This window comes from Stegodyphus dumicola, chromosome X2, assembly GCF_044657685.1.
Source record: "Stegodyphus dumicola isolate Sdum_Otavi_A_Nest chromosome X2, ASM4465768v1".
NCBI classification, from domain to species: Eukaryota; Metazoa; Arthropoda; class Arachnida; order Araneae; family Eresidae; genus Stegodyphus; species Stegodyphus dumicola.
In genome coordinates, this window is record NC_140781.1 from 169,081,609 (window position 1) to 169,094,097 (window position 12,489).

The 12,489-nt window shown below is 35.6% G+C and overlaps 1 protein-coding gene across 3 annotated transcripts in view; it reads right to left on the reverse strand.

Annotated features, from left to right (window-relative positions):
- The window catches only part of LOC118191622 (glutamate receptor ionotropic, kainate 2-like), a 65,586-nt gene that overhangs the window by 15,967 nt on the left and 37,130 nt on the right, over positions 1–12,489 (reverse strand). For all 3 annotated transcript variants that reach the window (XM_035362461.2, XM_035362449.2, XM_035362456.2), the window contains exons 10-13: positions 11,631–11,831; positions 3,434–3,795; positions 2,076–2,274; positions 1,771–1,996 (exon numbers count right to left, since the gene is read on the reverse strand). In XM_035362461.2, the coding sequence (XP_035218352.1) occupies positions 1,771–1,996; positions 2,076–2,274; positions 3,434–3,795; positions 11,631–11,831 (988 nt within the window). The remainder of the gene's footprint in view (positions 1–1,770; positions 1,997–2,075; positions 2,275–3,433; positions 3,796–11,630; positions 11,832–12,489) is intronic.

The following is a 12,489-nucleotide window of genomic DNA, read 5'->3' on the forward strand; positions in this document are numbered from 1 at the left end:
GTGCCTTCGTGATGTAGTGGTTCTACACACTGGGCCGGTATTCCAGAGTCCGTGGTTCGATTCCCGGCGAAGGCGATTGCTCATTTTTCATCTCTCCGGTATTTCCAATTAACCTAATGTCTCTACAACTTCTGTACGTACGGACAGAATAAAAGGCTCTTCCTCCCAAAATGGGTTTAAAATGGATTCAAAAGGGATTGTTTCGGGACATTCACAGATACGTACAATAATAATAAAAAATATGAAAGCAAACTTCTAATTTTAATCGGCTATAACCACTTTTATTTTTTATTTCACTTGGGGACTTCATTTCTCTATCTTAAAAATAGCGCTAAAAGTCTAAAATGATTCATTCAAATTAATCATGCGATCCTACATAACGCATAATGCAGATACCTCTTTCCCAATCAAATAATTGCTCAAAGCTTTTTTTAACTCGAACTGAAACTTTTGACTCCCTCCCTTCTTCTTCTGAATTCCTCTGTCACTTTTCGCTTACGCGTTCATCCTGATAAGAAGCTTCTGCAATCATCTATGCTCGCTTCTGTGGCCATAGTATCCAAAATGTAAACGTTCTGGAAATAGGCACGAGTAGAGTGCCAAGTGAATTGGGGCCACAAATGGGAATTTAAATAAAAAAGGAAATTAATTCAGCTCGACTTGTTTTTCTTTAATATTGATTAAGTATCTATGCTAAAAACATTGCTACGCTTCTACGTCTCAGTGTTCGTACATCAGTGCTTCCAAAATTATGCTATCATTACATATATAGAGAGATAGATAGAGATACATATGTATCTTATGTGAGATGTGTAGTTATGTGAGATGTGTATATCTCACATAACTCAAAGACGATTAGCCGTAGAACGCTTAAATTTTGTATATGGGACTGCTGAAATATCTAGTTACACATTTCGCTTTTTTATTGCAACTGTCAATATCTATTTTTCTCTCTCACTCTATATATCCCTGCCCTTATCAGGCTTAAAAGTTCCTTACCTTTATTTTCGCAGTCTTTGGTCGTAGTCATAGCTTTCCATTCAGAAGCGTTTTAAATGACGAAAAATATTTTGGCAATGTCAAATTTATAGGGGAAAAATTCGACATAAAACGAAATTTAAATTTTCCTCCGGTCTCCGGATCCTTATATTTGGGATAGTTTTATACTCATGAAAAAATAAATTACAAGAAGTTTGACTTCAGTGCAACAAAAACTGACCGGGATATTTAGTTGAAAATTAGCAATTTTTGATGCCATTTTCTTCTTGCCTGCAGAGATCGGTTAAATAAATTAGAATCATTCGAGGAAATAAGTTTAATTGAAGAGCAGCCAAAAATGTGTATAATTTAATAGGCCGTACAAGAAAGTCATGCAGTGTCCATACCATTTTTAAATTATTAATCAAAATCTGATGAAAATCATTACAAAAATTTTGGCTCCTGGCAACATCGATTTTTTTTGGGGGGGGGGAGTACTACCGTGACCTTCGAGAAACCTTTGTTCTCGAAGGCCATGGTACTACGGGGCCCAAGAGATATTTTTTCATAAAGGCCCAAGAGTTCTAGTTAAGCCACTGGTTACCAGATATGTATATCATACGAAACCTCTTTTCTTTGTCATTTTATCTAAAGTTTTTCTATTTCGAGTGCTGTAGTTACCTGTCTCTCTGTATTTTATTTCTCCTTTTCTGAATAAATATACTATAGTATATATACATTATATGATAATAGTTGCATATAACTATATTAAATTTAATTTGTTGTTCTCACCAATGGGCATAGCAATTCCGTAACCTTTTGAGTCGAGAAGGCCTCCTATTTGAGTTAGGTCGCAGTCTTTCGCTGTATGATACTCAATAGTTGTCGACTCCATCAGAAATGCGTAATTCCCTTTTTTTACTCTTTTTATGCCTTCTTCATTATTATTCGTGAATACGCTTGGTTGAGCAGATTGCATAACACTCCACATTTTTTTATATGGTTGCAAAGTAGATTTCTGAAAATTTGAGAATGATTTAAGCAAATTCAATCAGCTACGAGCGAATAAAAGGGGGGGATTCATTAAATAAAATTACCTCGAAAAACTGTCTTGTCGAGCCGTCTTTGACGCAACCATATGATATGTCAGCTGACCGTGCTAGATCTTCTGCGCTTTCGATTGGGCTTTTCATACGCTCAGAAGTCAAAAATGCAGCTAAATTTGCTGTGTACGAAGATATCATGATGAGCGTAAAAAACCACCACAGTGCTGCCACTGTTCGGGTTGATGTCGCCCTATTAAAAGCAGTTGAATCATAAGACGGTAAAAAAATATCTCAAACAAAGCTATGTAATATATCGTTATTAAAATGATATTATTGAAAAGTAATTCTTAAATTAATTTTAATTCTTAATGCTACATGTTTGGTCTTTAAATTAACTCACACTAAAAACTATGCTTACCACATGTATAATTTTTTTCGTTGCGTATTTAAACAGTAATTTTTCTAAATAGTATAAAATTAATTATTGCGATAGCAAATAAATATAATTCCAGACAAAATTTTCTGTTCTTTAATATTTGGGGGGGGGCAGGAACGACCAGATACCTGCCGATTAAGCACTGTTCGTGGCTTATGGCGAACTTACCTTCATTTTTCTCTCTCATCACTAAACATTTTGCCCGGAGTGCACCTCAAAAAGCGACTAACATTTCATTCTTAAAGTGAAGAGACAGACAGTGCTCAAATAAACAAACTTAACATGGAAGTCGAACTCGTTAACCCTGTGCTTTGGACAAGCTATCAACCTCCGTTAATTGCTCTACCATCTTGGGCAATTTTGCTCATTTGCATTTAACTTATTAATAAATCTGTTTCATCACGCAGAAGTTGCTCGTAGGGGAAATACATGACGCAAAACAACTAAGCGTTATATGGAAAATCAGAAACATCTACTCTATTGCAAACTGCAGAGTGCTTTCGTCCGTCAGGATTCATCTGACAATCTGAGAGATCTCTTGAAAACTGAATTTCTGTCTAAACTTTTTAATAGACAAGTAAATGCATAAGGTGCAAATTAATTATACAAGGTACATATTGTTTTCTTTCTTAGATGGTTCAGTTAAAATTGTAATGACGTATATTAAATTTTTTTAGATGTCTAATGTCAGGTGTATGCTAATTAATTAAACATATATATTTAAATATACAGAGCTTGCCTCTAGTGTTTTACCTTATTTTTGCTAATTTTAAACTTAGTTTACACGACTAAACTAAATGGAAATTCTATTTTAAGAAAAATTTCATTTTGTTCTGGACTTCATAGTTAAAATTAATTTAACAAGTGGGCTGTATGGGTTTTTAAAATTTACGAACAAGGAAAGAAAATATCAATGTTAATAAATATATATACTAAACTTAATTACTGTTTAAACAAAAATTGCAAAAAATACCTAGGCGCTATATCAGAGCCTTGCTGCATCAAGGACCCGATTGTAAACCAGAAGCTATTTAGAAGAGAAAATGTATTTTCCAAATATTCAGTCTTTGGGTTGCATGGATGAGGGCTCACCCACTCGTATGGAGAAAATCGAGCTAGAACAAATAGTAACAGACTCACTCCTAAGTATGCTGTCGCCATATAAACCCATACTTCAAATGAAAATGGAGCCAAGAACGAGAATAGCTGCGGACTGTTCTTTGTCGGCTTTTTGAAAAGAATACTGATTCCGAGGTTCATAAAAGGCATAGTGAAATCGACTACGCTTTCGCGATCCACAGTTATGGTTAAGTCGGCGATTGCAAGATCCACTTCCTGAAAAGATATATAGTGTTTTATCTACATGCAGGTGCATATTAATAGAAGGAAAATAATTATATAGATCATTTTAACATAATATGTGCATTTTAAGTTACAGCTTATAATACAATAAATAATAAAAGTTTTTGAAATGATTACTGCTTTTAAAATTTTAGGCAGCTTCTTATAATGCAAGTTGGTTCTTTTTTTTTTATATGACATGTTTATTCTATCTTATTGTTTTACACACATTGCCTTATTAAACGAAAAAAAAGTGTTTAAAATAATTTGTAAAGTATACATATTTAACTGCACAACTTTCATCTTGTTTAACTTTTCTATGCTTCCGACGAATTCTGGTCTTCGTATACCGACAAATAAAATTTAACTAAAAGGTTTATTAAAACTACGTGTTGCAAACGCATTTAAAATGTATGATAGCTTATCCATCGTTACATGCTCGAGATACAAATGTTATCGAGATACAAATACTTAAACAATATTTGAAATACAAGTAACTTCAATACCAAATCAGCCCGGTTCCAACTATCCAGCTCTTCTAGCCCTAAGCGCTAAAGACTAACATGTAAAGGCTAGCGCGATAATGTGAAAGCAGAAAGCCAATCAGAAACGAGTTCTGTTGCGATATTTTGGAGGTTCCCTGAGTTGATCCAGCTTCAGCTTTTGGCCACTTTTCCAGTTAGTTTTATGTGACTATACGAACAAATAATCACACTGCTTTGTCTATCCTCTGACTGATTATCCTATATGAAGAGTCGTGTATCCCACTCAAATAACATCTTTCAAAACAAAACGTTTTGCTGCAGTCTGCACAGACGTTGGCGTTCATTTTCGCGTTATCGCTTTTCTTGCAAACGCACCAGTGTGAATTTAGCTTAACAATTACAAGAAATCACTAATCCAGATTGGCATGCAAGTGGACGAGTTGCCGATCCTTGGGCTAATTGGCAAAACTATCTCTCTAAACAAACTACAAGTTTGTTTGCTATTTAGACCAAACTGAATTTGCACGTTGGTAAAAACTGGCGAAAGAAATAGATGTTACAGAAAAGAAGTAACATAAAAATAACGTGCCAGATAAAACGAATCTTCCAGTTTATAATAAATGATTCCACATTTTCGGAATTTTATACTTGTAACAATTTTTCTTACGTAATTGTGGGGATTTATTAAATTTGTTTAACAGTTATTTTATGTTGAAGTAACTTTACTGTCGCTCTTGCTTTCAACTCACACTTTCTTGCCCGATTGTAAAATGATCTAGAGCGTGAAATTAGAACGTGTTCTGCCTACGTTGCTATCTTGCTTTCTCTAGCGATTAGATTTCTGTGCCGTTGTGCACTTCTTACTGTTAAGCTTATTTACGCCGACTTGCCCACCAGCGGCCGAGCGGTAAAGTCGCTGATAGTGATGAGTCGGTACTACCGAACCGGGTATTTTGTAACGGGTACTTAGTTGTAACGGGTACTGAAAATCGGTACATCCAAGTACCCGTTACTTCTGTACCGAAATCGGTACTTTTTGGTATTCGTTACTTCTGTACCGAAACGGGTACTTTTCGGTATTCGTTACTTCTGTACCGAAACGGGTACTTTTCAGTATTCGTTACTTCTGTACCGAAACGGGTACTTTTCGGTATTCGTTACTTCTGTACCGAAACGGGTAGTTTTCGGTATTCGTTACTTCTGTACCGAAACGGGTGCTTTTCGGTATTCGCTACTTTGTAACGAAAATCTGTTCTCGGTATTTCGGTATTCGTTACTGGATGATCGATGAGAGTTCAGCTCACTTCGGTTTTGGTACGAGGACAGTAGTATCTGGTTATATTTGCGAAATGGTGATATGCGCACCTTGTGTCCATGAATGACCTTGAAATAGGGCATGGAATGGCAAACGTGAAAGGGGGGAACTTCCGTTCCGTTCGTCACCGAGACTAGAGTTTGAGGTAGTATAAGTAATTGCCTTTGTGTGCGCGGGAGGACGAGTGTGAAATAGTGGAAATTTTTCGAAAGGCCGTTCGTTGTGTGCGTGTGTGGGGGGGGGGGAATAGTAGCAGTTGAAGTCACTGTCGCCGGCATTGCTCGCTTGTGATTGGAGTCGGTATAGTCAGAAGGGAAAGGGGGGGAGCGCTAGATGATTTGCAATCCGAATTGTGCATGTTTTAATTTTTCATCGTTTGTAGGAGAAAAACTGCGTGGATCTGAAATGATTGATTTGGTAAGTTGCTGTTGTTGGATTGGTGAATGGAATCAACTACCAACTAGATTACTTCCTTTTCCTCAACATATTTTTAGCATAAATCATGAAAAATATTTTTCGTTTGCTTGCTTAGTAGGGCAACGTAAATCATATGATCCTTTTTAAATAAATATGATCCTTTTTTATCCCGCTGTACCTACTTCAGAAAATGTCACAGCATCTAGTGGATCACTAAGCCAATCAACATAAAATACAGACGCAATTTTAAACTTTTCTAATGAAAGAACAAAGATAACTGACCCATTTATGATAATTCTTCCCCCTTCTAAAAACAGATTTTCATCTCGCCAAAAACTAAACCCAGGTCACGTGCCTAACGCAGGATTGCCAACGCCTGCTTTACCCCCCCCCCAGTACGTGACCACGCTCCGCCGATAGGAAGAGAAGTGAACTTTGAACTGGCAGTCCGAATCTTTTTTTTTAACTCCCTCTGGAGCTTATTTGAGGGGAGAAAAACTATCGAATGGAACACCGGAAATTATCCGGACATGTTTATGTAAACATACATGTCCCTCCTTTTCCCTTAGAAAGTCCTCCACGAAGGCTAACTTCCCCTTAGGCAGATAGCCTTCGAGGCTTTGCCATAATCACACACACACACACAAACTTTAATTTACGCAGACTTTCGAGTCACAACCAGCCTGCGCGGTAGTTAACCTGGAAGCCTTTAGGCTAAATTTAACTTCATTTAATTTTAAATTAGTCATTATCTTTTGAGTTAAGCTAAAAGTGTTGACTTCTGTAAGCACGAGTTGGTGCCACGTGTTAACCTTATTTGAGTTAATAAAGGGCTCATAACACCCTTCTCCTCACTTTGTCGTACTTTAAGACTTTGGAATAGTTCCCTAAACAGTCTGCTAACTTCGAGCTTAGTTTATGATAGCAAAATAGACGAGACATAAACAGATTTTATCAGCGCTTAAACATTTCCGTTGTCTTACCCCTGTTAGTAAGACTTAAGTCAGTTATTCAAAGATTTTTTTATCCTCATTAAAATAAAGCCTGCGAAATGTTATAGCTTATGCCTTGATCAGAAAGCTAAGTAATTCAGTTGGACTTTGTCATAACGTTAGATGGACTTTCAAAAATAGTCTGTAAAACCCTATTCCTTGTAGCTGCACCTCTAATCCGATTCACTTTAAAAGAAAGGACTAAATATATGGATATTTCATACTTCTGATCCTCGCGTGTAGAATAAATACATGTTAGGCTTATCAGGCAGAAGATTTTGCGTCAAGTCCTCTCAGCGCAAAAACTAGCGTGTGGTTTATCATAATGAGGCAAAAAAAGGTACCTTCGTCGAGAGCTTTCAACTAGCTAGTATTTATGTTATTTAAGGGCAAACCTTGAAAACCCTGTGCAATTACCCTCTTCGTTGGAATTTAAATGCGAGTGAAATTAAGAATACTCAGTCGTGTTATCTATCTACTTGGTCAGTGTTGGATTTGCCATAGGAAGTGCCTATTCTTCTCTTATATTATGAGGAAAAGTTTTATTCCATGATAATTGATTAGCATCTTTATAATCTTTTCATTTTTGAAATTTACTTTAAAATTATGGGTAATGATTACCCTTTTTATTGCTTTTAAGATGAGGCTTATATCAGCATATTTATGATGGTAACATAGTAGCACTTGTGAGTAGCACATGCATTATTTGATTTGCATTTAGTAATATTTAAAGTGTTACGAATTATGCAGTTGTATACTTGCCTACAATGTAAAAAGTAATACAACCAATTTAAATATGAAATGTGTCTTTAAAATATCAATAAACAGTGATATAACATTAATAAAACAAATTTGATCAAAATACGTATTTCTTTAATTCAAATTACATGATATTAAAATTCAAAAGCTAACTGACGCCACTTATATGACTGAAGAAATGAATATAAAAGTGGGCAGAGAGATAAGTTGTAAGGATTATGTTAATTTTATTAACAGTTAAATTTTAAGTTAAAGTTCCTTTCCTGTCAAATTCTGAACTTCAACTTACTACTTCCGGCCAGAACGTAGTTTTGGAAATTGCTGAATATTTAATGAGAAGGAGCGGTAGTTAAACCACGAAGTTACTTACCGAGACAGTGACGGAGGACGGGGACGCCTGGTGTTTAACATAGGTAAAGAGGCGTGTGTCCCACGCCCTCCCCTATCTAGGAATAACAACTCCCTGGGGCCCCGTGAGGCTGCCTCGGGAGTTTATAATACAGATCTAAAGATCAATACATGGCCAAACAGGGGCTGAGGATTATTGTTTGACAATGGTTGCGTGACAATAACTTTGTGGGTGTGCATGGCTGTTGGAATAACACAGATACATAAAAATATATAAAACAAATACAAGAATAGATACATATACAGGCAAAAACAAACAAATACTAACAGATACGAACATAAGGATGCATTGATATTAAGATAAATATGAAGAGAGACACATATGTAAGATACAAGAGTAAAAACAAGAGTAATAAATACTTATAGAATCATATGTGTATTGCTGGTATCCTTGAGGTTGCAAATGTGCTGTGAGCACTTAAACACAGAGATGAAGCTATTAGTACCGGATGTCGAGTTATGGTGCCAGGAGTTAGTGTTAGAGTTCGCTGAAAGTACAGTCTGCACTATTGTTCAAATTTGCAAGAGTTCAGGCTACACTAAAGTTTAGTGTACACTGTGGTACTAATAGCACTAAATTTGGAGTTTGGCACAGTCACTAAGTTTTAATGCAATTGCTATAGGTTGGTACAGTGACTACAGCGCAGACACTATGTTAGGCACAGTAATTTCAGTCACAATGGTTGCACAGTTACTATGACTGTGAACAAGTACGGTGTAGGTACTGATCTTCACTGATGTGTGCATTCTTCCCCAAAGTCAGCACGGATCGACACATCGTAATCGCTCCGCTGACACGATATATCACGGGACACGGCCCATTCCCCAGCTACTTCCAAAGGCACAACATCTCATCAACAGATATATGCGTCTGTGGAGCCCCAGGCAACCCAGACCACTATCTTTTCACCTGCCAGCTGACAAAAGACCATCACCCCCCATGTCCAACCATGAACAGAGATGCGTACCACCGCTTTATCATCACTCACAAGCCAGCCATAACCAAAATCTGCAAAGCTATCACTCAAATCGGGGCAATGGGCCAAGATATCTGCTCACCGCAATAGACCAGATTAAACACGATCATCTTTTCGTCCCCCCTACTGACTATCCAACCTTTTCAAAAGCTTTTCACTCAGGGGCCACCCCCACAAGTTGTTAAACAAAAGCTCCCCACCACCAAGCCTTCAACTTTATGTGCACACGTCAATCTTCTTTAGAACTTACCTTACCGGTGTGCTAGCAGAGTACCAACTGTGTCAACTCAAACGGCCGAGCGTATAACAGCTTTGAGAGAGAGAGAGCGGCCAAAAAGGCAGACGCGCGTAGTTCAGAAACTCTGTTTCTCTCTCTGTCTCGGTAAGTAACTTCGTGGTTTAAATACCGCTCCTTCTCATTAAATATTCAGCAATTTCCAAAACTACGTTCTGGCCGGAAGTAGTAAGTTGAAGTTAAGAATTTGACAGGAAAGTAACTATAACTTAAAATTTAACTGTTAATAAAATTAACATAATCCTTACAAAGTATACTACACGAAAACATTTAAATATCTTCATTAAAATTGTGAATCGTGGCCTACTAAATTACAGATTCAAAATGTGGTTTAACAAACTGGAAAATAATACAAACATATGAAAATAATAAAATTAACAAAAACGATATTTTCAAATACGCAGATTATTGAAGAAATTTCGTATCACATTTGACATAACTTAGCTTATTGTGCCAAATTGTTTATACAAAAGTGCGATTGCAGTTGCCGTTCTGACATTTTAATAATGCTCTTTGATTTAATAATGCTCTTTGACATTTCTATTATTGATTTCTTTCGAAAATCTTAATATTCACTACTTTTAACTATTAATGAGCTTTTTTTAAATATTTTTATAATTCAAATTTTGTATTAGATTTAATAACAGTTTAAAATTTGAATTTGAATTTAATATAATGCATTGACTTTTGTCAGCAGTTTTGCTTTCATATTATGCACACTTATCTTAAATTTGCTGATATTTTCCGTACTAATGAGTGTGAGACTTGTGTGAAGCAAAAAGAAACTCATAAATCCTCCCTTGCATATCACTGTTAGTCAAAATATCCCATTTTCGGTTCTTTATTGTCAGAATTATCCCAAAATGTCTTTCTTTATTGAGCTAGATTTTCAGAAAAATACATCCGTAGAAATCTCTGAGTTTTGATTAATGATCCCAATTCTTATACCCTTTTAGTCAGCATTTCAAGAAATTATTTCCTAGTTGCTTTTCTTTTCCATTTCTGTCAACACATGGTGCCAGTGACTTTGTTTTCTATTATTCAACATAAACTACTCGAAATGTTTTGTCAGTTGTTTCTCATATCGGCGTATATTCCTCTGGTGTTATTTTCACTCCCGCAGCTAAAGACGAAGGTCCTGTTTAACGGTCGAAACTATAGTTCTGCAAATTTCCTCATGCCGATTCTTGTTACTCATTATTAGTTTCATTAACATTATTGATGCTCCTAGCAATCGTATTCTTAAACTACAAGACTGCCATAAAAATGGGATCAAGGTTTCTCACATTTCATTCTAATTTTTGTATTTTACAGATATTTATCTACATTAGATTATTCTAAATGCTCTTTTACTCGTAAGGCTACTTCCCAGTCAATGAGAGCTTTGTCTACAGTTCCTTAAATATTGCTTAAATATTAAATACTGTAAAGGATCGCAAGATTAAGATCGAACAAATTAACGGAGCTTAGCAACTCAAAGAACCTCAAAAAAGTTATTTAAAAAATAAAATCCGTCACTGGTGTACCGCGCATTTCTTCAAATCTCAGCTAAACAATAGTACTACGTTTGGTTAAAATAAATGCTTTACAAAATAGTATAGTAACACAATTCAGAATTTCTGAACGTTCACACTATGAACTGATGTAATATGTGGAAAAATTTCCTTGAATGCCAAGCGATTGAAACTGAATTTGAAAACGTATATAAGATAAAAGTGTGCTTACGTTTTGATACTCATGGTACAAAAGTCGTCTCCAGCACCTTTAATGTCGGTCTGATCGACAGAAAATAATATATCAAAATAAAAAATAATAGTCATTCTGCAGTAACCGCCTCCAAAAAAAAAAATTAAATTTAGCAGCCCCAAAATTTTGCGATTATCATACAAATTATATAACATTACATTTAAATTTTTAATTATTTCTATATATAATTTAACTGCGTGAAACTACTGCACCTATGCTTAAAATGCTGTCGGCAATCATTAATTTTGTCATAACAATTGAGCGGATAAATCACAGTTTTCCATTTAACTAGTCACCAACAATAAAATACTATTGACGATAAAATCTAATACGCAAACACTTTTTATGAATTAAGATACACACAGATATAGTGTCCGATAGTATTTCATGAAAATATTTTAGAAATAAAGATACTAGGATTAAGAAGGTACTTACTTGATTCATTACTTTCCCGATCATTCCATCCCATGTTCCATTTTCCTGCTTATTACCATAGTTGTCATCTGCCACGATTTCGTATACATACTTGCATTTCAGCCGAAGGCAGATGTGATGAATCAAATCTACACAGTATCCTTCGTATCTCTGATTGCCAGTTAAATAATCTTCCACTCTTACCATGGTATACGGCATACTCTAGATAAAATTTTAAAAAATGTTAAAATTATATCTGCATGCCTGGAGAATAGATCACATTATTGGAATATCGCAAAGCACATGAGGGCTGTCTAAATAAGGGAAAAGATGCATTCGCGGCCACTGGTGCTATCCTGAAGAATAGAAAGCTGTAACTAATTTTCAATGAAATGAAATGTAGTTCCAGCAGATATCGAGTAGATAATGCTGTTGAACACTCATATTTTCAGCCATTTTTATTCGACCTCAAGATAATGTAATACAACTGATAAAAGTGGCTGTAATTCACTTAAGATTTTAAAAATATAAGAACTAAGTTTAATATCTGCGTAATGAGGAATGAAAAAATGTCATTCTGATCTTGAAGAAATGGGATAAAGGTCATCAGATTTTCAAAATTTCCGAGGATTTCATCAATTTCAAAACGGCCTGTTCCTATGCATATATTCATTTATCTTAAATTTTTACATCAGCTGCAGGAGTTTCTTTCTCCTGCAACTGAAGGAAAAGGTTCTATTCAGGCCTCCGAAACTAGTCCTGCAGATTTATGCAACTTACTCTGATTCTTGCTGATTCAGTATCTCCAGCATCTGATGGTAAAACGTCGAGATTAGGATTTAAAAAAATTATCATACTCATTTTAGCTTTTATTTATGCT